Source organism: Callospermophilus lateralis, chromosome X (assembly GCF_048772815.1).
Source record: "Callospermophilus lateralis isolate mCalLat2 chromosome X, mCalLat2.hap1, whole genome shotgun sequence".
NCBI lineage: Eukaryota > Metazoa > Chordata > Mammalia > Rodentia > Sciuridae > Callospermophilus > Callospermophilus lateralis.
The window spans coordinates 107,857,557-107,885,394 of NC_135325.1; the positions used below are offsets into that span (position 1 = coordinate 107,857,557).

A 27,838-nucleotide genomic window follows, 5' to 3' on the forward strand; every position below is an offset into this window, starting at 1 on the left:
GAGCTTTTAGCATGATGAAGGCATCTTTCATCTTCTCCTAGATGCAGGCTGAGTGTGTTTCTACCTGCACAAAGCCTACACCCCCAGAAGAGAGCTCACAGAGTAGTCGAGTCAGTCACCAATGGGCTACTTCAAAGGGGAAGTACCTAACTGAAGACATGTCATCTACATAGAAACAGGCTCCTTCAGATTGCCATGCTCTGCTGAATCCAAAAGAAGACATCAGTCAATGGTGTCTTATGGGACAAGCCCAAAGACATATATCTAATATCACAAATATTCAACCAACACAAGTTTTGGCAATACCAAAAAGACACTTCCATGTAGAATATGGTAAATGCTAGTTACTAGAAACAGAATATACATACCATGTAAATCAGTAGCATGATTAAAATGCAAATGTACTTGAACCAGGAAATACATGAAATGGCTTTTCAGATTCTTCTAACTCAACCCTGATCTCAATGTATGATCAAAGACAGATTATCATGGATTTTACAAATCATAAAATGATTAATCTCTGCTGCTTCTCTCTTTAATTTTTGAAATTCTTAGTTCAGATTTTGAATTGTCTTTCTGAACTGATGTCCTTGCCCTTCAAAGGTCCTAAGTATCTTTCCAAAGTCATCTTGACTTTTCCCTCTCTCCCCTCTTCATTTGGTCCTTCCAACATCCAATATTATTGACACATGCATTACATGTTTCAGTTCCCCAGTGAGTAGCTCATTGTGAGGCACACAGAAGGCATTCCACACAAATTCATTGAATGGATATGAATGAATGACAAAAATGAGGACAGCACGTGGCTTGGTGATAGCTATGTCAGATGCACAGGAGTGCTTTTCACTTACTTCCCACTCTTAGAGGTATTCCGGGCCTTTGTGGATGATGGAGAGTTGACACCTGGGTTTGTGTTTGGAGAACCCCGTCTATCCTTACTATACCCACAGAAGGAAGAAAGAAAATATACAAAAGGACCACAGAGATAAAAAAAAAAAAAAAAACAATCAATTAGTCACTTCATTTTAAAAAACTTTGCAGATCTCTCTCCCCCACTCTTTGGCTCTCTCCTGTGAAAATAAAACATAATTTTATCCAGTGGTACATTTCAAAGGTAAAGATAGTGGTAAGCACTGGTCAAGGTAAAAAAAACAAATCACTCTTTAGGCATTAAATCTTGGTCTGAAAAAAAAAAGCTTTATCTGGTGGTTTCTATTAAGGATAGACCACAGCCCAAGTACCAAGAAAGACCTAGTAAAAAAAAAATAGCATAAAATAAGTAGACTTCAATATAAAACCTTCATTTCCAGCCACTCTTTCTCCGCACTGCAAGTTGAGTTCTGAAGCAGCTTGCTTTTGGTGAAGTATATGGATGCCAAATGACTTCTAAAAGTCTTTGGAAGATACTATCAGATGGATTAATAATTTTCACTCATAATGTTACATGGGAAGGCCATGAATTCAGATATTCTTTCAGGAGAAGCACCACCTGCTTCATGAGTAATTGAATTTAAATCTCCACCTTCAATAACTCCACAGTTTATGTCAAACCTTGGAAACAATTACAAAATAAATCACAAGGAAAGTCTGCTTAATCTCATCAGGTTAATAAACGCAGACAAATTAATCACCTCAAGGTAAACAAAAAGGAATAATTGATTGGAGACTCCTTGATTACTTTATTCTATTTCCTTTATCAAACTATTTTACCATTATCTTCAATTCAACTGCTTTGCTTTGAAATTATTACCTTACTTCATCTTCAGATTTCCATGGAAACCAATTCAGAGCCTTTCTTTTCACCTGATGATGTGTGGAATTATTTATCCTGATTTCATCATATGTATGTATATATATATATATATATATATATATATATATATATACACACACACACACACACACACACACACATACATACACACACACACACACACACATATATATATATATATATATATATATATATATATGCATTTGTATTAAGATCTACTTCATAACTTCTTTTATAAAAAGTGAAGTTAAAAAAGAAAAGTGCATATCTTGGCTTTCAATGTGTATAATGGAACCTTCCAAATGATACACAATATTGCCTCAGAGAATGACAAGAGCTTTCCAGATATTTATAAAATCTTTTACCACAGAAATGAGCATCCACATATAACTGTATTTATATGTGGTGTGAGGGGATCACAAATGATATTCTTTCCTGAATCCATTGGCTTCAAAGATATGATTGGATGTGATTGGAACAAGAGGTAGAGAGGAACTTACGGTGACTGCAAAGGTGATAAAGAAGTGTGTGGGCCCATACACAGGCTCATTGGGAAGTGTCAGAAAGATAGCGAACATCCCAGAAGTTAAGAGTCAATGTCCAGGAGATACAAAAGCAGCCCTTTTAATTGGGAGACAGCAAGGCCATTCTGGTTCTTAATGGGGGTGGCTCTGGACAGAATGGGTACATGCTCTACTTTAGAGGTGCAAGAAGCCTGCTGTGATGAAGTGCTAGTATTCCTACACAGTATAGAGACCATTTCCCTTTGCTGCTCACTGACACACCAGTGTGCCACTGAGTAAGGACTGAAGAACGTATGACGCATAGCCTCTGCCCATCCATTTTGATTTCCTGGCAAAGACCTTAGGCAGATGTGACACCATACCAACCACTTTGTTCATCCAGAACCAAGTTTGGAAATTAATTGACAATACTGAACAACCAAACCAGATTCTCACTCAGAAGAATTCAAAATTGTCTCTTCTATAAGGTCAGGGTAGCCTGATGCAAAGAATGCAGTATGCTCTATGTTATGAAATACAAGTAGGTCTCAGCTTCCTCACTTCCACATCCAGGTCACCAGCAGCTGAGCCTTTCTTAGTCTCTCACTCAAACAGCAGGCAATGGGAAATGTGCCTGGAAGCATCCTGAAACAAGGGAGCTTTTGATGTGTCACGTGCACACTACTGTGACACAAAATAGTTGGTTACTTAACTCTTCCCGAGTTACTAAGCTCAAGCATCCATGCTCTCTTGAATACAACAACATCCATTTCCTCAGCTAAATTCCCATGTCTGTGCCTTGAGTGAAAGGGTCTTCCATAGTCTGCATTACAAGTGACCCTGTTTAAGCTCAATGCAGGGAACCACAGGACATCAGGAAAACTGTCAGCTGGCAGTGGCAGCCTTATTATTGTTAACTGCTGCTCTGGAGGTGGATGATCTTGGCACAGCAGTCCTTTAAAAGATAGGAATAAGGACCCTTCTGACCTACTGCCAAATCCAGCAAGTGGAGATCTGAGGGGAATAAAAAACAAAAACATTCTCATGGATAAATCACACAAGGGAGGTGTGGCACCAAGATTAGGGATGAAAGTAATCAAGTAACTCAGAATGTTTGTTCTGTGCAAATAACAGATCTACTCACAGCGGGAAAATGCATGAAAAGGGGAGGGGCAAGAAGAACTTGTAGCAGGCTTGGATCCTGGGGGCTTAATTTTGTAGATACACTAAGGACTGTTGTATAGAAGGAAAGGTCTGCCGAACATTAATGGGAAAAGTCATTGTTCTTCCCCCCAAATGCAGGCTGGGCAGATAAGCCTGAATAAAGATGCTGTAATTCTCAAATCTTGAGACAGAAAGAGATCTAATGCAGTGATATCAAGGACCCTGTGTTTTCCAGAAGTGCTTCATAAGAGATAAACAGAAAACCCTGCAGTTGCAGACTGCTGGGAACCTCAAAGATCTGGAAGAGATGGGTCAAGGACCCAAAGATTAAGATGTTGCCAAGAATTCTGGTTGCTGAAATATCCAGCAATCAGAGAAACTTACAGGAAGAATTCTGCCTATTTCTAAGATATAGGGATTATAATTTGGGTTATATGAGATTGGAGAGGAGTCTGCCTTGAATTAGAACTGCTTCCTAACCTACCTATATGACACAGACCTGCCCCCAATTGTCATTTTTAAAAATCTGTCTCTCCATGACTTATCAGTTCTCTTCCCTTTCATTTCCTTCTTAAGTCATAATCTCAAAGACTGTGGCTAAAATCCCCGAGTGTAGGGAATCCAGGCTTCCTCCACTCCACCTGAATAGCTACATATCCTCTTCAGAGGATAAGATTCTTTCCTTTCTCCAATGTATCATAGCCAAGCCTCATTAAAGGTCTATGAAAACAATTCCAAGTGAGTAGGTGAGTTCTGGTAGGAAAAGTTAATGAGTGCCAGCCCTCCTCTGTCTGCCTGGTGAGCTGTTTTCTCTATCAAGTAAGCTTTTTCCTACAGGTTCCATTCCTGCCTCCATCATGACAAAAGAGGAAAATAATCTTGCAGTATTAGGCACGTTGCAACCAGGTAGGAAAACGTGGACAACCCCAACTCTTCAGCATTTTCAACGTGTTTCTGATTGAATAATTTGATGCTGAATTGGTATCCAGTGTACTCAAAACAAGTTAGCAATCAGATTCACTCTTATCTGGACTTTTCTCTTAGGAAAATGTGGTACTTTTAACCTACTGGTTAAAACACACTAGACTCATTTTCATACAGAACTTCTGTGCTTCCCATAGTACTTTGTAAGCTCTTTTTGGAATTAATTCATCTCACATCCAAGAAAAATAATTCTGCTGCTGCAGCTACAATAGTAGTGAAATTTTAAAAATTAATTTTCAGAGTTTGAAGACACTGAAATTGTATTTCTGAAGAGAGGGTTGGCCTATAATACATATGGTTTACATCTTTTTCTGACATATACATGTGGTACTTGTATTGTTGCTAATATTTTATAATTTATCTATTTCTCTAATTAGCTGTTAAATAGATGCTTGCTATGGTTTTTCTCCATCAAAACTCATGAGGCATGGTCTTCAGGTAAAAGTATTTGGAAGAAGTAGTAGGGAATTTGAGAGGCATTTGGATTTCTCATGAATGGATGAATGCCATCATGGGACTGAATTAGTTACTAGAAGAGCAAGTTGTTATAAAGTGAGCCTGGCTCTTCCTCTCTGTCTTGCACACATGTCCTCCTCTGCATTCTCTGACTTTCTACTCTTAGGTGCACTCCCACCATGTGATGCCATCCACCATGTTATGATGCAGCACATCAGATGTTACTGGCTGATCTTGAACTTCCCTACCTACAGCACCACGAGCTAACTAAACCTTCTTTTCTTTATAAAATAGCTCAGTCTTACATACTGTTATAACAACAGAAAATAGACTAACACAATACTCAAAAACTATTTAGGACAAATGAAAGAGTTATCATAATTAATTGTCATTGTCTGGCATCCATGTGAAAAAAGTAAGTAGTGATACACATGTCACACAACTTCCATCCCAACTGATTCTGGTTACTGATAGTTGATTGTCATGTGGATCACAAAGACAGGTGAACTGAGAAAAAAATTCCCAAGCAAGCTTGTGTAGATGGTTGGATAGTGCCTCTGAATAATAACAATAATCCTGTGGCAACCTTATAGCTCTTTATGTTTTCCAAAGTATGTTCTTGTAAGTGATAACTGAAATGAAACCCAAGCTGTTGTTAAGGTGGTTTCAGGTCTCTCTGGGAAAATGTTGGCTATTCTTTCCTCCCTGGCAATAATTCTAAGCTCCTGAGAGTTCCCAGGCTGAGGAAATGCACATAAAACACATAGATTCTATCAGGGATTGAAGCTCATCTACTGTGCTTCCCCAACAGGTGCTTGAGTCCCCTCTATAACTGATCCACCATGTGGTAATCTTTTGAAAGGCTTTTAAATCATGACTGCTTCCCCGTGAAAGCCTGCTTTTCTCATTTCCAAGAGGCTCACTTTTCTAAAGTATTTTGCCTTGTTTTGTTACCAAGCAAGATAGCCCTTCAAATATTGATTTCCTTTAATTAAAGCTGATGAGACTTCTGAATTTCATTTTTCTATCTTGTTAGGTTATGCCCTGAGTGGTTTTCTTTCTTTGCCCTAAACTTTTTCATTTTTATTTCTTGTACCTGAAGTGTCTAAATTAGAGTCCTTTCAGTGTCCTGTGCTCGTTATCTGTATTTCTGTTAATCATGTAGAAAAGAAAGTTTGGTTTACTAAGAAGTACTTTTGTTTAGCTTCTTCCCCTAGCTTTCCTTTGCTTGACTGTGGAAATGGACAGAGGTTTTTTAGAAGAGAAAGAAAAAGCTCATCTTTATTGCTGTGAAGCCTAGTGTAACCATAATCTCTCAGGAACAGCCTCATAAACTCAAAGCAGTTATTGGGGAATCTTGAGTTCTAATCCTGACTGCCAGCAAGGCATTTAACTTCTTGCTGTTTTAGGAGTGTCATCTATAAAGCAGAGGGAATTAAATTGATCAGGTAAACCATTCACAGAGAAGCTTCTAGTTACTTTGTAATTACAAAGCTTTTGGAAAAGGCAGCCAGAGCATGCACATTATCTTGCCCTCTCCCCTTCCATTAACTTTTCACTCTAACAGCTCACCACAGGGCATCAGGGACTGGAGCAATGAACTCATTGGTTATTGTTGCTATTTTGCTCTCTTCACCTCTTGACACGTGCTGTTTCTGCCCAGGGAATGGTGGTCACATTTCTGAATGCCTCACTGGGATCAGGAAAGAACACGAGTCAGTTTTGATATTGTATTATATTCTCATTTAAACTAACTAATCACTTATGTCTTTACCCAGTGTGGACCTTGGTTACAGACTATCAGAGGCCAATGGAATTGTCTCTTACAGTTAGAAGCAGTGTTATACAATTATTGCTCTCACATCTAGCTCTGGGCTCCTCCATCAGATAAGAGGTTGAACAGCAAAAAATCACAGGATGGTTTGGGGGCAATTGAGAACTGAAATATGAAAGAAACCTGGACTGCAGTGGTAGTTATGGAGGTGGGAAGAAAGAAGCCATAGCATATTGAAAGAACCTATAACAGAAATGGGGACTGAATACCTCTGGTGAATGAGAATAACTCTAAAATAACAGCTGCCGAGAATGGAAGAAGGAATGACTAGGAAGAAAATTTACTCTGCCAGTGAAAGAGACAGATTAATTGGGAGGAGGATCTGGGCTAAAAAAGATGAGGGATTTGGTTTAGAGCATATCAAGTTGGGGTATTGATGGGCAATACTTGGCAGGCAATTAGAGACATGGCACCGGAAGCCAAGAAGAGAAACAGGGTCAGATAGTTAGTCATTGCTCCAAAGTAGAACAAGTGACTATTTCAGGAGGTATATTATGCCAGGATCTGTTTCCTTCCACCACAGTTTATGAGGATTTCCAAGCATATTACAAAGTCTTGTATGCCAGTGCTCTAAGTAAGAGATCCTGAGCCAGTTAACTTTCAATTGTGTAAAAATCAATGCCAAGGTGAGTGAGGAAAAGTGCAGGCCTTGCTCCATGTGTAGGTCAGTAGTATTCTTCATCCCATGCTGGTGACTTGCCTCTCTCCATTCTCCTAGCTCAGTCAAATTGTTGGAGGCAGACAGGTGGATGGAAGTCATTGTCAACCCATTCCCAGAACCAAACCACTCACAGGTACTTTCCATGCAATTGTTTTCTTGGTGTAAGGAGGACATTGGCTGGAGAAAAAAATTGAACTTTAAACCTGGGATTCACTTGCAGTTTACATATTTTTCTTTTTGGTCCTTTGTACCAAGAACTAACCAAATGATGGGGACTATATTAAGATCCGCTTTGATGTTTCCACATGATTCTCATCCCTTTTCCTGTTCTCAGTCTTTGCACTGTGTCTCACTAACTGGCACTCTCAGGCATCCTCTTGTAGCATCCCGAGGGATACACGGATGCCACAGTTTATTAACATCATTACAGTTGGGTGTGGGGACAACCTGTCTGGAAGCAAATAAAATCTGAGCCTTTGATGACCTAAAGTATATCAGGTTTCCTGGGTTAAGTTTAGGGCAATGTTTAGTGATATAGTAATTTCTTTTTTTAATATTTATTTATTTATGTATCTTTAGTTTTAGGTGCATACATTAGTTTGTTTTTATGTGGTGCCAAGGATCGAACCCAGTGCCTCATGCATGCTAGGGGAGCACTCTACCACTGAGCCACCACCCCAGCCCCTAGGGTAATGTTTAGAGACCTATGGTCATTACCTTTCCCAAATTGAGGTAAACTTTGTTCTTTAGTTCTGGTTCTGCAACTTACCAACTGAAATTGAATCATTTAACTTCTCTCGGTCTCAATTTCCTCATGTGACAGTCCTGCTATCTATCTATCTATCTATCTATCTATTTTTGGGTTCTGGGCACTGAATCCAGGGGTGCTTTAGCACTGAGCTACATCCCAAGCCCTTTTTATTTTTGTTTTGAGACAAATAATTTCAAATTGCTAGAGCCTAAGTTGCTGAGACTAACCTCAAACTGTGGTCCTCCTGCTTCAGCCTCACACATTGCTGGAATTACAAGTATGTGCTATTGCAGTCAGCTCACCAGTCCTACTTCTTAAGGTCATTACACAGTTTGAATTTTTAAAAAAATGTTAACCAATTAATTCACTCAAAAAACATTTGTTATGTTTCTACTGTGTACCTTCCTCATGTTGGGTCATGAGGATACGATGTCGAGTGTGACAAGGTTCTTGCCCTCAAGTGGGCCAAAGGCTAGTAGAGGAAGGAAACATGTGAGGAGGTACATAGTGATGCAGTGTACTAAATAGAATGAACAAGAGTAAAAACAAGCTAGGAAATAAATAACACAGGGAGCAACCACCTATACTGGGGGGAATCATGGAAAGCAAAGGTAGAGCTAAAATATTATTATGAGAATTAGGATTTTCCATTTGTGTTAAGAAACTGAATATCTAAAAGTAAACTCAGGGTTGTGAGAGTTTTTACAAAATAGAATGAAATTATGCTTATCCTTAGTTTGAAACAATTATCTTCCTACATTAGCTCATAGGCCCAATCATACATCAGATAATCTGAGGTATTTTAAAAATGGAGCCAAGTGTGGTGGTGAATGCCTATAGTCCCAGTGGCTCAGGAGGCTGAGGCAGGAGGATCACAAGTTCATAACCAGCCTCAGCAACTTAGCGAGGTCCTAAGCAACTTAGTGAGACCCCGTCTCAAAATAAAAAATAAAAAAGGGCTGGGGATGTAGCTCAGTGGTTAAGCACCCCTGGGTTCAATCCCCAGTACCCCCAACCCCTGCAAAAAATGGAGATGGTAGGGCTGCACCCCCAGAGTCTTTGATTTAGTCAAGCATTCTGCTTCTGAGTTACTTCTCCAGTGAATATTCAATTTAGTAGATCTAGGATGGGGCCTGAGAAATTACAATCCTAACAAGTCCCCAGGTGATGCTGATGTTGCTTGTCTATGAACTACACTTTGAGAGCCACTGTCACACAAGAAGCATGAGACAGCCACGTTCATGGAAAGTGAGAGAGAACAATCAGCCATAGCCATTGTCCCTGCTTTCCAGACAACGCAGAATGTGCTAGATGAAGTCCCCCACTGTAGGCTCCAGAGGCAGGAGAGTGGAAGATACAAAAAGGCCTGCCAATATCCAGCTCTGAAGAAGCTTCTCTTTCCTGGAGAAGTGGCAATTACTGCAAATACCACAGAGTGGAGCTCAATGGCAGGTAAGACAAAAATTGGATCTGACAAGCATTAATTGCGCCCGCAGTTCTATTTACTGAAAATGATCTGGCATAATTAAAAATTCACAATTGGAGCCTAGTTGGTGAATATTATACATTATGGAGTCCCCAGAGTGGGCCAAAGATGTTTCAGTGAACTTTTTAGGGAAAGAGGAAGGAGCCAACTGCTATAGCAGGAATTAGCCTACAAAAAAGAAAAGAAAAGTCTGTTGGCCTATTTACTTGGAACAGAGATTCTGATTTTATATGGAAGAATGATGTGAAACAAGAGTGTTGGGAAAGAAACTCATTTCTTTTCCCCTGATGAATTATCACTTTTTTGCTTTTATAGGATTTTCCAAGAATGATCACTCTGCTTGCATATTACATATTAACTTCTTTGAGGACAAGGGTAAATTGTTTTCTTATCATTCACAAAGTCCCTTATAACATTATTCATATAGAAGTTTTTGAGTACCTGTTGACTGACAAACATACCTGATAAATTTGGCTTTTAATAAATGCTAGTGGAATTGAACTGGCTGACACATATTAGGTTAGAAGTTCATTAGTAGAATCATGTGGCTTTGGTTTTGTGCTGAAATGACTTATGTCAGATCACACTGCGTGCCTTAAAAGGTGACAACTGAAACTGGGTATGTTGGCATGTGCCTGTGATCCTAGTGACTCAAGAGGAGGAGGCAGGAGGATCACAAGTTTGAGGCTAGTCTCAGAAACTTAGCAAGATCCCATCTCAAAATCAAAAATAGAAAGAGCTGGGGATGTAGCTCAGTGGTATAGCACCCCTGGGTTTAATTCCCAGTACAAAAAGAAAAAAAAATGTGGCAGCCAATTGCAGTACCATTTTTGAGCTACAGGGCCCACAGAAACCAGTAAAACCAGTGGGAATCAGCTACTTTGGGCAGCCCTGGAGCTGTGGGGAAAGTGTAGGCACTGGGATCAGGCAGAATTGGATTCATATTCTGTCTTTATTCTAGCTGGAATATTTTGGACAAGTTGGGTCATCAAGGATCTAAGACCTCTGATCTCGACATTGGGGCTTCAGGCACCAATTCTCTAGCTCCATGTTAGGATCCAAAGTCAAGAACATTCAAATATCTCCTTGCCACTAGAGTTGCCATCTTAAGTGCTTTCTAAGGGTGCAAATGCATCCAAGATTTAAAAGTGCATCTGGCTCCTTAAAAATCAAGTATAAGGTCTATGTTGACAACATGCTAAAAATACTTTCTGGGATAGTAAAGAAAAGAAGGTTCCCCCAAACTCTGCTCCCACATCCCTCTTAATAGCACTTGGCTTCCAAACCAAAACTACTATTGCTTTTAATTTATATGCAGAGGGACAGGTAAAAATTGAAAGTATTTTAATTTTTAAGCTGCTCATTCAACACATACTGAAGCATAACACACTTGTTTGAATGTATGCTATTTTTAAATTGGGTCTCGTTTGTAAATGATCTGTTCTATGCTATAGACTACTTTTAATTTCCTTTTGCTCATGAAATCCAATAACTTTTTTCTCTTGTGTGACATTTTTGAAAACTGAACATTATTTTAGTGTGTGTGCTATTAAAAGATTAAGATTCTGACAATTAATGAAAATAAAAAACTTCTTTCTCCAAATCACCTCCTAGTCATCATTAAATGGTAGGCTGCATGTAACATATACCCACATTCTTCTTTTCATCTGTGTGAGTTCTTAATATGGGTCTGGCCCAATCCAAGTCACTCAGCTGAGCCAAGATGAAGGTTTTTTATATTGACTCTACCCCATCCCAGATAAGGTAAAGGATCATAGAAATAAGAAACTTGGAAGGATCCTTAGAGATAGGCAAGTGAGGCCCACAGAAAAGGGATATATTCAAGGGAAGTGTCTAAAGTTGGAACATTGACATAATGATGAAACTTGGCTGGCACATAGTAAACAGGCCATATCCCCCATGAAGTACAGCACAAGGCAGGAAGGCTTGAGACCAAAAGATGATGTAACACAAAAGAATTGTGGCTCCATTTGTTAACATAAGTAGTACAAGAAAAGTAAGCAACCTTGTTTTTGTGAGGAGGCATAAGTGGAAAGAGGTATGTTCAGTTTGTGATATGTTGAGTTTTGCATGCCTATAGAACCCCCAAGGTGATGCGTTTGGTTGGTAATTGGATAAATAGTGGCAGAACTTAGTAGGTCATAGAGATCTTAGCTAAAGAATGGTCTACAGAGTTTTCAATAGTTGAAACAGTTAGAGGAGAAGAGATTACCCAGAGGGAGAATGTAAAGTGAGAAGAGAATATCCAGGTAAAATGATTAAGAAGGGCAGGCTAGAGATGGCAGAGTGGGCTCATCCAAGTCAAAGAGGAAACTGGATCTAAGGATGGTTTGGATGTGAGGTGAACCCCAAAAGCTCATGCAAGATAATGCAAGAAGGTCGAGAGGTGAAATGATTATATTGCAAGAGTTTTAACCTAATCAATGAATTAATCTATTGTTGGGGGTTAACTGGGTGGTAACTATAGGCAGATAAGGGGTGGTTGAAGGAAATAGGTCACTGGGGGTATGCCTTTCAGGTTTATATTTTGTCCCTGGTACCTTGTGTTCGTCCCCCCCCCTTTCTCTCTCTATATAAAATCTCTATATCCTACTAAGTTTTATATATATAATTTGTCTCCTTACTGCCCCCCACCCCCAACTTCCTGGCTGCATTGTGTTAAGCAATCTTTCTCCACCATGCCCTTCCACCATCATGTGCTGTCTCACCTTGGGTTCAGAACTATGGAGTTGGCTCACCATGGACTGAACTTTTGAAACCATGAGCCCAAATCAACATTTTCTTCTCTTACATCTTTTTGGGTCTTTTGGTCACAGTAATGAAAAGATTACTAATAGAGAGGGCATGAGTATTCTAATTATAAGAGTCTCATTTGCAGATTTGAAGACAGTTTTGTGTCTTGAGTTGCTTCTTTCTAGAGCACATTTATGATTATTTGTGGTATTTGATCAGTCATGCTGTCCTTTATTACACCAAAAGCTTGTGAATTCAAGAAGCCTTTTTGATCATATGCAACCTGTTCTCGTTGATTCTTGGCAAGGATGATCCTAAGTATACTGAAAGAAGCATTTCATGCCAAACAAATCCATAATTACAGACTTTAGATTTATTTTCAGTATGGCCTTATTTATTTACAACAAAGGTCAATAAAGCAAGAAATTGTTTTAGTTCCTAACAATCCTAAAGCTTATTCAAATATCACTAACTTCCCAATGAAACAACTAATCCACTTTTGATTATTGTTCCTGTTTGTTTGCTTCCTCTATTATGTGCAAGCTCAGAAATGGACCTTAGGGCTCTCCACTTGACCTCAAAATTTCAAGAAAATCTTGGCTATGGTATAAGCAGAATTCAAATCATCCTGATGTGAAGAGCCACTCTTGAGAGTCATGATATCATCTCTGCCACCTCTTTGTAACATAAGTCCTTGGTTTGGAAACAATAGTACTCTGGTTCTCCCCAGCCACTCAATAATCAGCTTACTACTTAATTAAATTCTTTAAAACTGTATAAACCAGTTGTTCACCCATTGCAGAGAATGTCTTCATTACTGGCAGGGAGCAGATGCTACAATGGGAAAGACCTGCTCCTATCTCTGACTTCCCTCAACCTTTGTGAGAAAACGTCTCTATGACTGAAACTGTTTATGAAGGGATGTCATAAATGTGAAACAATATTAAATCATGTCCAGACCCCACTAGATGGAGGATTATGGCGCCAGACACCTCAAAGATAAGTTATGAAGAACGATTCTATGTGAGATAGGCAGATAAGGTGTGAGGGACTAGAACATTCCGTAGGATTCAAGAATTTCAGTCAGTAATCATGCCCTGGGAAGTGTACCAGTCCTTCAGATTGAACATGTAAAGGGAGGGCCCTGGAAATAGCACAGAAGATTCCCACCAGGGAAAGCAGAGTTGGCACTTAAAGGGAAACAAGATGGTATTTATCTCAGGGAAATCCAGAATTGGGAGGAAGCCTCCAACTAGCTGCCTGAAACGATAAAAACAATTATCTGTGGCTTGGGGGTAAAAGAAAAGGGCTTTTAAAAACTATTCAATCTTGGGATTCTTAGAGTTATAAATTTTGTGACCTCCTCTACTCTATGCTAATTATGTTTCCCCCACCCCACCCAGAGCAGTTTATTAAAGTTACCTTTGACATTCATGGCTTGTCTAGGGCTGTCGGAGTGGAGATCAGTATTAGAGTTCCAGAAATTCAATGAGAAAATAAAATCCCAGAGGGAGAGAATGACCCTCTTAAACTCAAAAGGTTTAGTTGTTGCTTCTTTTTAAAAATTACCTTTTAGAATCTCTTGCTCTATTCATCCCTTGTAGGTCATGGTGGAAGTTGTAAGTTAAGAGGACATGTCCTCTTCTGCAATAAGAACATTGTCCAACAACCAATAATTCCAGAGAATAGTTATCTATGGCCCATAGAAGACCATGGGCTTCAGGGAACCAATATCTTACAGTCACAGGCCCTGACCTATGCATTTCTTTTTCTGGGCACAGTAAGAGTCTTTGTTTCCTGAACAGACAATCTCTTCTGGAATAGACTGTTCTCTTCAAAACTGAGCAGATAGAGCAGAGTTCATTTTAATTCTGTCAAGCAATGGCCACAAACTGAAAGCCAAGTGAGACAACTACTAAAATGACCCTTGAGTCAGTAATTGCTATGGGTCAACAATTCCAATGTGGCAAGGATCTGATTTAAGGAGAAACTTTGTTTCTGAAGGTTTTATATAACTGACTCTAGAAACAAGAGAAATATAGAAAGATGCATACTCTTTCATGCCTACTCCATGTTTTCTGAAATTTAGGGGCATAAAAATTATAAAGATGAATATTGGAGAAAATAATTTACACTGTGAAAATGGGGATTTGTGACTAAAAGAAACCAAATTTATCCCAAGAAATATCAGGTCAGAGCTAGTAGCATGGGGCAAGGAGAACACAGGCTGCTTTTAAACCATCACAGACTAGGCCAGAGCAGTATTTTTAACAATGTATAACCCACATATTACTCCAAATTTCAGGTAGGTTTACCCAAAATACATCTGTAATACAATGTTGGGGATACTTAGATCAATAAAAGCTTCTAAAAGGCAGAGAGACTCATATGCAAAGCTTGGAGATTGTTGGAATTAGCTCAGACTCTTCCAGCAACCAAGGCTATAAGGGAATCATGCCAGGTAACAGCATTCTCAACAGCATTATGATAAAAAGAAAGGGTACCATTTTGTCAAGATAGTCAAACTTATTCCTGATGCCAAGTCTGGGGGCACTTATTAAATGTCAAGTTGATTGGGGTATATTTTCCATTCAATACCATTTACCCATGTTTATATATATATATATATATATATTGGTACTAGGGATTGAATCCAGAGGTGGTTTACCACTGAACTACATCCAAGTCCTTTCTCTTTTTTTTTCCATTTCAATAAAGGGTCTCACTAAGTTGCTTAGGGCCTCACTGGTGCTGAGACTGGACTTGAACTTGCAATCCTCCTGTCTCAGCACCATATCCAACCTTAAAACTATGATAGCTGATGAAGATGCCATTTTAGAAGGTAAGCCAGGACAGCTAAGTTACTGTGGTATAGGAGCAGCTTTCTAGTCATCTAACCTGATCCTGGGTAAGAGGGTGAAAAACCTAGAAGCATGAATTTTAACACAGGCTTTAGACCAGTGGTTTTCCACTTGCATACTAGAGAGCTGGAAGGATTTCTCCCATTGGGTCATGTTTTATCAGTGAATTGGGGGCTTTCCTTAGCAGTCTCTTCCCTGGCATATGTCATCTGCCTAGATCCTGCTCCCACATCAGTGCTTGAATCTGCTGCATTCATCCTTTTTGGAAGTATGAGTCTTTAGGAAGACTCAGCCAAAAGCTGCAGAGAAGAACACTCCTGATTTCCTTTGGGTCTCTTTGTAATTCTTTTTTTCAGGCCTTCTGGGGCATTACTCTCTCATCCAACTATAGTGCACTTTCTCTTTTATCATCATCTGCTCCCATTATCTGCAATTCTCCTTCTATAACTCCTATCAATTCCTCAGGAAGCTGTCCCTCAGGGCAGGGCATTGGCTCATCACCTAAATCTAACAATTTGATGCACTTTGCAGACTCAGAGCCCACTTTTCTCATTTTTGCCCATAGGTTACCAAGGACAGTGCAAGAAAATATCTTTCGCCAAAGACATATTTACCCATAATCAAAGAGGACACAATAAAGGGCATAGGACAAACAAGGAGGCTCTCTCTTTCAAGACCTTAACAAATTAAAACCCACATTAATTAATTCTTTGGCCCTTTAATTGCTCCTGGATTAAATATACTGGGGTGATTTTTCATACCAGCCCAGGTTGTCACAAGCTCGATAATTCAGTTAGGGGATTCTGACATCACGTATTTGGCCCTGCTTGTCTATGGAGTCAAAAGGAGTAACTCATTAGCAAGTAAGAGGTATTAATTAGACTTTTGTAAATTTATACTTGTGAAAGAGTGCTAGCTCCATCCAGATTGTTGGAAGGAGAACCATGCTCAGAGGTACTTGGCAAATGAGGAGTCAATGTAGGCGGTGTGATGTAGTCTTGAAACAGATCTCTAGCAAGCCCACCAGGGCCTAGATTACACCCAATGCATGCTGGTCCTCTCAAAGTTGTCACCTGGGAAGGCAGTATACAGATTCCAAGGACACTGCTGGCATTCACAACATTTCCCCCTCTTCCCTGGGAAGTGTCTTCATAGACAGTTATGAAACACATGAGAAATATCATTCATGACCATGTAGTTACATCTCTCTTTTGGTCTCAATCACAAAATCCATCTTCACCATCCACTTAGTGCATCACCATTACCTTCTGATGACGTTTGATTCTAAAAGTCCAATCCACCCTCAAAGGACACATACATCTCCCAGCCGAGCAGTCAAGAGAACACGCTACATCCACCAAATGTAACAGCCAATGAGCATTATAGAAAGGTTGAGCATATTGAAGGAATCAGTAGCCTTTTCCATATATCAATTCTGCTGTTTGTTAAAAATAGATTGATTGGAGGGTTTGGGATGTGACTCAGTGGCAGAGTGCTTGCCTAGCATATGTGAAGCCCTGGGTTCAATCCCTAGCACCAGAAAAAAATAAATAAGCAAGCCCACTCTTGCATTCTTTTATTTGCTATAGTGTTTGGTATCATTCTCCCTTTGATTCAAAATTAATCCTGATTTCAGTGCTCCTGGATAACTATTTATACGTTATTTTTCCCAGTAGGTAAAGGTGAAAGAAGGCACCAAGCTAAAATGTCTTCTCTCTTTTTCAGCTTCTCCCTTCATATGATCTTTCACTGACTTCTCTGATGGAAGAGTTCTGCTGACAGGAGAGGAAATGGATTCATATGCCAGTACCTTCAAAAGTACATTAAATATAATGTTATTTAATAGCACATTAACTATTCTAACCAGTGTCTGACAACAGCCAGGAAAATGTAGGAGTTAGAAGACTAATACAGAGTCTTAGGGTGCTGAATGCAAATGTAAATCACTATCCTCACTAATTAAAACTATGGCCCTTTGATTGCTCCTGGATTAAGTTCACAGGGGTGATTTTTCATCCCTGCCTGGGTTGACACAAGCCCAATAATTCACTCTGAAATTCTGACGTCACTTGCTTGGCTCTGTTTGTCTATGGAGTCAAAAGAAGTATCTCATTAGGGAGTGAAAGGTATTAATTAGACTTTTGTAAATAGGAACCGTATATAATGCTAACTCCTGATTTCATCCAGATTGTTGAGAGGAGGGCCATATGGAGGGTTGGAAAACTGGGGTTCTTTTTCTAAGCCATAACACCAGTACCTCCATTGATTGGTATACCTTGGTTCACACAAATGAAAAGTGGGATAAAATAGTACAATCTTGCCACCTGCTTTCATAGTCATGATGCTGACAAGTGGGAAATGGCAGAGTATAATAATATTAATTATTTTATAATTAAAATGTGGTGGAGATATTTGTTTTACACTCATTAGAGCAGTATAGGCCTTATGGTACAAGTTCACAGCTCTGATCTACTGTGGTTTCAACAAAAACCCACTTACCACCTGCCATGGGCAAAATGTAATGATACCAACAGTTATCTAAAATGTTCTCCCTACTATCAAAGAAGTTACTGAACTGTAGTATTGAATTCTAAGACACTCAAATGAGCCTTCTTCCTTGTCCCTTGAAGCTCATAATAGCAGATTTAGAAGAAACAAAGTGTGTGTGTGTATGTGTGTGTGTGTACACTAGGGATTGAACCCATGGCCTCACACATGCTAGGCAAGTATTCTACCTCCAAGCTATATCCCCTGCATGGAAAAAACAAGGGAATAATTAATTCATGCCAATCTGGCTTTATGCTTCCCTTAAAGGCCATTAGAATTCTTCCATCATGCCCATTGTACTTAGGGCTTTTTTCTTCTCTGCCTGTCTTTGACTTCTTCACCCTGCTGCCTAGATGTCCTCAATTCACTTGTGATTTCTTTTTCTCTGGGCCATGTGGAATAGAAGCTGAGCACAGGTCTCCTGGGGAACTCAGCCATACTTAAAGAAAGAAGGTTAGGCCCTCCAATTTATTACTGTCACCTGGAAAAAGGCAAGATGATAAAAAAGGAGAGCAGGGAGCCAGGGCTTATTTGGATGTCTAAATTCTTCTGTGGTGAAACAGCAGCCTCGTTACCTATAGTGTTGCTTGCCTTAATAAAGACCCTTGATGAATGAACAATTGTACCTAGAGACAATATGAACATTCTGGCCCCATGAAGTACACTGTTTCAGCTTTTGGGGGAAGGGGAGAGCCCATGAAGTGTGATGGCTAATGGATCCATACTTCTCTGAATGAATTTCATCATAAGTGACACTCCTTTGGGATAAGGAAGGGCTGACTAGAAAGCTATTCAAGGTTATCAGCTAAATTATAGTTTCTAGAGTATTCAGGTGAAACATTTGGAATATAAGCCAGTGGCCATACAAGAAACCATGATGAAAGGATGAAAGCTTCATCTGCCCAAAGAGAAGACACCAGTTAACATTTCCAATAATTCTCACATAAATCTTTGGTCTTGCAATCAGACTTATTGGAAAATAGTTCTGTTTTAATTTCAAAGAAATCTCCTGTGTTAGACAGCTTTTCATCATTCTAACCAAAAAAACCTAACCAAAAAAAAAAAAAAAAAAAAAACTTAGAAGAGGAAAAGTTTATTTTGGCTCATGGTTTCAGAGGTTCAGTCCATAGTCAACAGACTTCATTGCTCTGGTCCAAGGTGAGGTAGCACATCATGGTGGAAGGGCATGGTAGAGTAAACCTTCTCAATTCATGGTAGCCAAGAAGCAGAGAAACGGGAAGGGGCCACAGGGATGATGCACCCTTTAAGTGCATGCCCTCAGTGGCTCACCTCCTCCAGCTATGCCCCACTTGCCCCAATTACCATCCAGTCAGTAAATTCAAACTAGGATGGACTAATATGGTTCCAGCTCTTATAATCATTTCACCTCCCACTAACATTGTAAGGGGGAATACTTCATATCTAACCATAATACCTCCTGAAATAGAAATTTAAGCTGGTTCTGAAGGTTTTAGCAGGGAAGAATATTAGGGTATGAGGGTGGGGTGAAACTTTCTCCTAGATTCCATAAGAGCTAAAAGTAAAAGACCTATAGAAACCCATGGAAAGCAGTGAGATCTCCAAATGGAAATGTAAGTTCATAATAGTATAAAACTATTTATTTAAAATACAAGGAACTAGGCTTGGAATGTGGCTTGATGGTAGAGCACTTCCCTAGTATGTGTAAAAGCCTTGGATTCGATCCCCAGCACCACATACAATGCACACACACACACACACACACACACACACACACACAGAGAGAGAGAGAGAGAGAGAGAGAGAGAGAACAAGAACATAAGAAACTAATGGGAAAATTACAAAGTAGAGTCCTCATTACAGTAATATAGTTCAAAGAATAAGTGATAGAAATCTAAAGCTAAAAGACCTTGGTCCTCTTAGTGAAATAAATCTCTACTAGGCAAAGAATTCGTCCTTTTCTCTTAGAATTGAGCTGCAGCTAATATAAATGCTCAGTGAAGAAGTAGAAAGCAAAAAACTGCCTTAACCATATAAGCTTCAATGACAGCTAATCAATACAAAGTATGTATTTAAACTGCATGAGAAATGATTCATAGGTTGGGTGTCCTAATGCACAAAATGTATTCTTCCTGACCTTCCACTGCTGATTCTCAGACCCTTCATTTATCTCCTGGGTGTCTGTCCCAAGTCATGACCAACCCTCCTTCATCCTTACTGAAGAGATCCAAAGAGAAATTTTAGATGAGCATTTAAATTCCTGCTTGAATTCCATTATTCACAAATGCCCTTGGAAAGCCCAGCTTGATGTGGCATCATGGTGGAAGATGCCACAATGAATAGATAAACAATTAGCCAGGAATCAGTACAAATAACTATCTGTACACCTGTCCAATAGCAAAGCTGATGTTCTAGATATATTCGAAGTTAATTAAAATTTACAGGTAGATAAAAAGTAAAATTGCTGATTAAACCATTCTGGCTTTGACTACAGGTAACTGATATAAAATGTTTCCTCAAATGGCCTGCAGACCCCAAATTGCTTGCTTCTGGATATATGGAGCAGGCTGTTCCCAATGGCAATTGATAAAATTTCCTATTAATGTCCTTGGTGATTACTAGAAAACTACATGTTACATTGTAGAATAATACATTTTAAAAACATTTTATGTAACTCTGTAGAATATAATTTATAGTTGAGTAAGCATACGATTGTACTTTGCAAACTTGATTCCAAAAGTATGGTGGTTAAAATTACAAGTCATTAAATTGAGTTAAATTGACATAGAGTCTCACAGTGTCTAAATTCCCCTCTGTTTAAGAGCTGATACCCAGAGAAAGTTATTTAACTCTTTCCTTCAACTGAAAGCAGGAGTTGACAAACTTTAAAGGGCCAGACAGTAAATATTTTCGGATGTATACGCTGCTGTTTTAACACAAAAGCAGCTACAGACAACACATAAATTAATGCATGGTTATGTTCCAACAAAACATTATTTACAGACACTGAAATTTGCATTTCCTATACTTTTCAAGCATCATGAAACAGTGTTCTTTAGTTTTTCACCCACTTGAATATATAAAAAACCATTCTTAGCACACAAGCCATACAAAATAAACATGCTGTGGGGCTGGGGCTAGAGCTCAATGGTAGATCACTTGCCTGGCATGTACAAAGCCCTGGGCTCCTTCCCTAGCACTGGAAAAAAACAACAGACAACAAGAAAAACAAAACACACAAACAGACAAACCAACCCACAATGGACTGAATTTGGCTGAGGGCCATAATATGCTGACACTAGATGGAAAACCCTAAATTTATAAGCTCCTTTTTGAAATGAAAGTTTTCAGTTTCCCAAGGTACTCATTTCCAAAGCAGAGAGGAGTTGAAACTCTGGGAGATCTAGGTGCTTTTATGTTCAAATATCAGCTGTTTACTCTAGCAAATGTATGAATTTGGAAAAAAGAGACACAATATGTGTTCATTCCTCAAATAGAAGTTTCTTCCATAACCTCTTGCCCTCTCCTTCGCCTGTTCCCTTCACCTTCTTTCTTCTGTTATTTTTTTAGAAACTGATTTCTTTATTTTTAGAATTGAAGAGAATTTATCTAGAAATCCATTATCAGCATTTACTCTTGACCTAGAGTCTTTCACTTACCTGTCTCTTAAGACAGTTCATTGTACTTAAGTCCATTTCAATTTTGAGGTAGTTTAATTTCACATAGAGAATATTTTAATAGTTTTATTTACAAATCCTCTAGGAAACGATAAGAAAAACATAAAGTAAACCTTTTTCAGTCCTCTTTGCACAAAAGGAATTCATATTCCCCTTTGGCTAAGGGATTCCAGTGTACAACAAAGTCATTTAAAGTCATTGTCAATATGGGCACTTACATTCAAGATGTAATGGTGAAAAATACTGTGCAAACTGTAAAGTGGCATCTTTGCAAGGTTTAGCTATAGTTGGTGATGTCATTATGCCAAGTGCCAAGGATGCATCCTCATGATTGTGTGTGTGTGCGTGTGTGTGTGTGTGTGTGTGTGTGTGAGAGAGAGAGAGAGAGAGAGAGAGAGAGAGAAAGACCTAGTGTTATTATTGGGCTACTGAAATTATTCCCAAGGAACAGATGAAGGGCTGCTTTTATCTAATAAAGCAAACTACCTGAGTTACCAACCTTATTATAGCTCTGCTCTTGCTGATGTCTAGCTGGAAACAAAGGGGAAATCACCAACTTCCCTAAGCCTTTTTTTTTTTAAAAAATAACTATTTTTTAGTATTTGGCAGACACAACATCTTTGTTTGTATGTGGTGCTGAGGATCGAACCCGGGCTGCACGCATGCCAGGCGAGCACGCTACTGCTTGAGCCACATCCCCAGCCCTTCTATAAGCCTTTGTCCTTATTTTGTAAATGGAAGTGTTTGGACCAATGCTTAAGGATCCTTCCATGTTATAATCTCTAAGTGTTTGGAGCTGTACAAGACAACAAAAGGAGGACAAAGAAACTCGCTGAGCAACTACTGGGTGCTGTTTATTTTTTGGAAGGTGTGTACTGGGGATTGAACCCAGAGACACTTTACCACTGAGCTACACGGAGCCCATTGCTGTTTAATTAATTTATTTTAATTTTATGAGACAGAGTCTTGCTAAGTTGCTTACAGTCTTTCTAAGTTGCTGAGGCAGACCTCAAACTTAGGTACTATTTTTTAATATCAGAAAAATGATCAATGAGGGTGTCTCAAGCTGCTCCTGTCCAGTTGTCCCTAGGCACTATGGGAGTTAGGCAAGTTGTGGTTGCATGTTGATTGCATAGTGAGTTGCTTCATGTGGCATTATTGCCCAGTTACTGTCATAGTGTTCCCAAAGTGAAATTAAGAACTTACTTAGAATTTATAACTATTTATTACATGTCTGGAAGGTTAAGCACAGTGAAGTCCCAGACAAGAAAAAGTCAATAAGCCCTAAGGTTTTTTTTTAAGGGAATACATATCTATATGGGCTATAATATTTGAATGCATTTGGCCTAGAATAAAACCCTTCAGGACAAAAGTTGCTTCCAACAAATCATTCAAAAGGCAACAATCTCTGACGGGTTTCTCTTTATTCTTCAATTTGAACTCCAAGCATTTTCTCCTCAGTTCTGTTCAAAGTAAACCTCTTCACCTTCACTAGAGGAATCTTAATAAGTTTCATATTTTTACCAGTTCCACACTCCCTGGGTGTCTTGTCTTAGTCTGACAAGGTACAAGGGGAATGAACCAGATGTGAGGGAAAAAGGGGCCATTGTAGTTGGCAGGCACTGCTCTCTGACGTGTGCAAGGCTCAAAAGCACTGGCTAAAACCCATGGGGGGAAAGAACAACAGGAAAGCATCTGTTTTCAAGTTCGTTGCTTGGGATGAGGGAAGCAGAGGAAGCTGGTTGTTTATAGAACAATTTGTGGTTACAATTTCAATGGTTGATTACTTGATTTCTTCATCTAGTTCCTAATCACAGATCAAACACAGGTTCCAATAATGAAGTAATTTTAGGCATGATTATAGTCTCCTACTAAGGGCTTTCACCTGGGAACAAGGAGCTCTCATCCCCCATTCAGTGTAACAGCGACTGGAAAAAGTGATGGGATTGCAGTTCTTCTGCCCCTGCTGACAAGGCCCTTAGTACTTGCACTGTGACCCTATTCCCATTAACAGTGGATTCCCCGGTGTAATCAGTGCAATGACAGTGAGAGTACCATAGTAATGACCTATCACAGCATCACCCTCTTCCTTCTATGCTCCACAAGTGAGCAAGAAATATCTTTGGAAAAAACAACTACTTTTCATCCCTCCCCTAATGAATCACATTAGACTATTGGTTACTGCCTAGTAAATTGGGTCTATGTCTCAGCATGGCTCCCAAGACCCTCCAGGATGAAACCTAGGCTTCCATATCCTTCTAAGTGCCACACCACCACTCTTCCCAGATCTTCCATACTTGTCCTAGCCTCTGGGCTGTTGCAGTACTGCTTCCCCTTACTAGTCTGCCCTTCCCCATCTTCTGGCAAACTCCCGCTTCTCTTTGGAAACCTTTTCTGTTGCAATAGTCTGCTCCATAGCCCCAGGCAACATCAGTCCCTTCCAACTGACTTCCATTTTGTTCAGAGTGGATCATCTCTCACTGACACATGAGTTCTGTCTACACCTGTATCTCTATTTCCATCTTCTGTGAATTGTGGGATTATTGAAGATTTGTGGACAATGTTTCATTTCTGCATTTCCCTCACCTATTTTACATCCAGTCCAAGTGGCACTCAGTAAATGCTTGTTGAATGAATCTGGATGACATAATAGTAAAGTATGACTAGATTTGCAGCACAGGGGTCACAGAAAAATCCTGTTTTGTAGGAATATGTACCTATTCTTGGTCATAGGTGTGTACTGGTTTTCTTCCTATATAGTTAAATTGAGGATGTAGCTCAGTGGTAGAACACTTGCCTAGCATGCATTAGGTCCTGGGTTTGATCCCCAGAACCATACCCCATAAACAAAAGAAATATTGGTAGATGTCCCACATGATAAACATACTAGATGCCAGAGAAGTTGGGACAGCCTTTTGGAAATGATCAGGTGATGTAGGCTACAAGTCATGATCACTTTCAGGAAATAGAGTATTGCAGTCTATAACTTGGACATTTGCAGACAGAACTGGTTTAAGCAACAATGGAAATGAGTGCAGAGTTGTGCTAAGGCTTTCTAGCTATTAACAGGCCCATGCTGCAGAAGAGACCGTCATTCAATTCTCAGACAACAAAGGAGAGAAGGATTAATTGCTGGTGTCAACAGGCTCTAGAATGAAGAGATTCAGGGAAAGACAATCTTCTCTAACTGGTGGCTAGGAAAAGATATCGGAGGGCAGAGGCTAAAAGAAGGTGCAGTATATGAGAAGAAATGCTATCCCCCTATTGGTGTCTTGAACTCCAGCACACTGTTAAACAAAAGAGGGGAGACAAAGAAGATGAAGTTAGAAGCCACTAATAAAATTATTAGTGGTCCCATTAGGTGTGTTTTTTCACCACCATCTGAGTGTTAACTATCTGAATTGCCAGTTAACAATCTCTTCCTAAAGTCTCTAAGATTTTTTTTTTATCACAAGGATGGCTTTTGGATTTAAATGGGAACTTTTGAAAGAGAAGAGAGCTAGTTAACACACCAGAAGAGACAGAAGTTTCTTTTTAGAGATAGAGGATGGTCTCAGACTCCCCCTCCACATGTGTGTAATGAAAACCTCTAAAATATACACTTACCACTTTTTCATTTGTCAGTACTCAGGGAATGGGTCTACAATGAAGTCTTATTTTTCAAACATATCCCCTGAAAACACATACTACAATCACAAACATTTGGCAATTTAATGTTTTAATGTTATCAATTGTTTAAGAATAATACTCCTGCCCTCATTCTAAGAACACTGATTGAGTGCCTGCTGAATGCCAGGCACTGTGAAGGATGCTGGAAACACAAGAATGCATGAGACATTAGCACTGATTTCAAGGAGCACAATCCCAGTGAGGGATACAGAAGCTTAGGAAACCAATCTGGCTCCTCTTCTACCACTTGACTGCAACTGCCTTCTAAAGGTTATCAATGACCTCCTGATGGTCAAGTCCACTGACTTCTTTTGAATAAAATTCCTTGGTAATCTTATTCTTGTGCCATTTGAAAAAAGACCTGAATAAATTTAAGAACTCAGTATTGCAAATATTCAGGCAAAGCACTTTCCAGGCAGACAGAGGAACAAATGTAAAGTCCCTGCAGTAGTAGCAGGCCTGATGTATTTAAGGTAGAGCAAGAAGACTGATATGATTAAAGAGGCATAGGCACAGGGCAGAGTAATAAAAAATGACATCAGAAAGGGAATAGGAGCCAGACTGTGCAGGATTTGGGAGCATTGCATTCTGAATGAGATGGGGAACCACTTCAGGGTTTGGAACAATGGCATAACAAAATGTGAACTGATATTTTTAAAGGATCATCATTGTGGTGACTGGCTGATGAAAGATCATAGAAGGCCAATGATGGACCAGGGTACCTAGTCAGGAAGATTTCATAGAAACCCATATAGAAAATGATGGTAGAGTTAATGGTGGTGAGAGGCACTAAGATTTCAGAAATATTATGAAGGGAGAGTAGATAGGATGTGCTAATGGATTAGAGGTGGTCTGGGAGAGAAAAATAAATGTGAAAGGAATTCTGAGAATTTTTTTCAGAGAGACTAGAAGATTGGAGTTTCATATGCTGCATGGAAAAGGGTGTGAGAAGAAAATTCTGGAGAAAAGTCAGGAGTTTGTATGGGGACAGGTGATGTTTGAAATACCAATGTAAGTTGCCAATGGACCTGAGGAGTGGGATGTTGTTGTAGGAGTGTGGGGTCCAGGAGAGAGGTAGATTGGAGATACATATGGAAACCAAGCTTCTTGGATGCCTTTCAGCATCATCTCGAAGCAGGCTTCATATGACTCAACCAGCACTACTAATCACTTGGCATAATAGCAAGCTTGGCTGCAGGCAACCTGGCCTACCCTTCTCCTCCACTTCCCATGTTATGCTCACACTGGCCTTTGTTCTCAGGGATAACTTGGCTTGAAAATTGGGGGTTCCAGTGAAGGCAAAAAAGCCACTTAGAAAAGTACTATAGTGCTGTACACAATAAAAATTCGGTTATTCTAATGACCTATTTTTCACTGAGGAAACACATTTTTGATGGCACTGCTTTTCAGATACCCTTCTAATGTGTACAGAATGTGAAAATCTGGATACATTCAAAATGGTATCTTGGATGCCACAGAAGTTTTCTGGGAGACCAATATTTAATCAAATTCTTGGGAAGGGGAACCTACTGTCAGCCCCTGTGCCTTCAGGCTAAACTCTTGGGGTTTTATTCCAGGCAGGGATGGTAAATGTAAGCAATAAAAGCAAAAAAAAAAAAAAAATCACAGTATTTAATTCCTTGCAAAACTAATTAAGGTAAAATAAACCAGGTACTAAAACCTGTCTTTAAAGCTTCATCTTTTCGTCTCCCTCAGTTTGCCTACTGACTACATTGTTAGCATCTTCTGAAAGCCATTCACTAGCTGGAAGTTTGACAAGTACTAATTATTCCCATCAGTTCCATGACACTGCAAACAAGACTCACACAAGTTTAAAAGTGCTAAACTGTGAAAAGCCTGGGGAACACAGCGTGCTCAAAATTATCCAGAGAGCTTTACACATAGGCGTCCGAACAGAAAGCTGGGGGAATAGAAGGTTCTGCTAGGAGAACCAGGGTAATGGTCATATGTCCAAAGCCTGACATCTGAGCTCTTCTTCTTTTTGAGCATAAAAGGTCATTTACAGATCCTCACACAACTATGCCTCTGAGCCTATGAAGGGAAGGAGAGTAAGCCAAGCCAGTCAGAAGGACTCAAAGCTGGCCCCCAGGAAGTAGGGTCAGTGCCAGGCAATGAAAAGCTGCCAATTTCTCAGTTCACCATGGCCTATGCAAAGTGATGAGACAATTTTGTGGATGTGGCTGGTGCTCTTCATGATTCACAATCCATTAGCCCAGCACAATTTTGGTCTTGTGCTGTTTTTATTTAAGTAGCAAATCCATATATGTGGCCTATCTGTCTATCTGTATACCTGTTTGTGTATGTCTCTTACCTACCCACCTCTTCATTTACCTAGCAACCACAAGTAGGATTACAGAATCAGTATAGAATATACAGTCATCTTCTATTACACTCCCTCAATTACAGATGGAGAAACAGAGGCTCAGAGAGAAATGACCTGACTAAGGTCGGTCGATGAATTTTAAAAAAGAGTTGTGATGTAATTGTAGGTTGTCTGATTTTCAGTTCTTGGACTCTGTCCATTTCTGGCTCAGCCTCTTGCTACTTTGCCTTTTGTCTCATCTATTTCTCCCTGTGTCCTCTCTCTCTCTCTCTACACACACACACACACACACACCCACACACACACACACACACACACATACACAGAATGATCACTGGGAAAATAATCTTAGTTTGCATATATCCTGTTTGTTCCACCATATTCTCACAAATAA

General features: G+C 39.5%; 1 protein-coding gene across 3 annotated transcripts in view; it reads right to left on the reverse strand.

Annotated features, from left to right (window-relative positions):
- Hs6st2 (heparan sulfate 6-O-sulfotransferase 2) overlaps positions 1 to 27,838 on the reverse strand; it is a 286,888-nt gene that overhangs the window by 37,747 nt on the left and 221,303 nt on the right. For 2 of the 3 annotated variants that reach the window (XM_077107268.1, XM_077107267.1), the window contains one exon: positions 852 to 938. The exons of the other annotated variant lie outside the window; for it this stretch is intronic. In XM_077107268.1, coding sequence (XP_076963383.1) covers positions 852 to 938 — 87 coding nt within the window. The remainder of the gene's footprint in view (positions 1 to 851; positions 939 to 27,838) is intronic. 3 annotated transcript variants of the gene reach the window in all.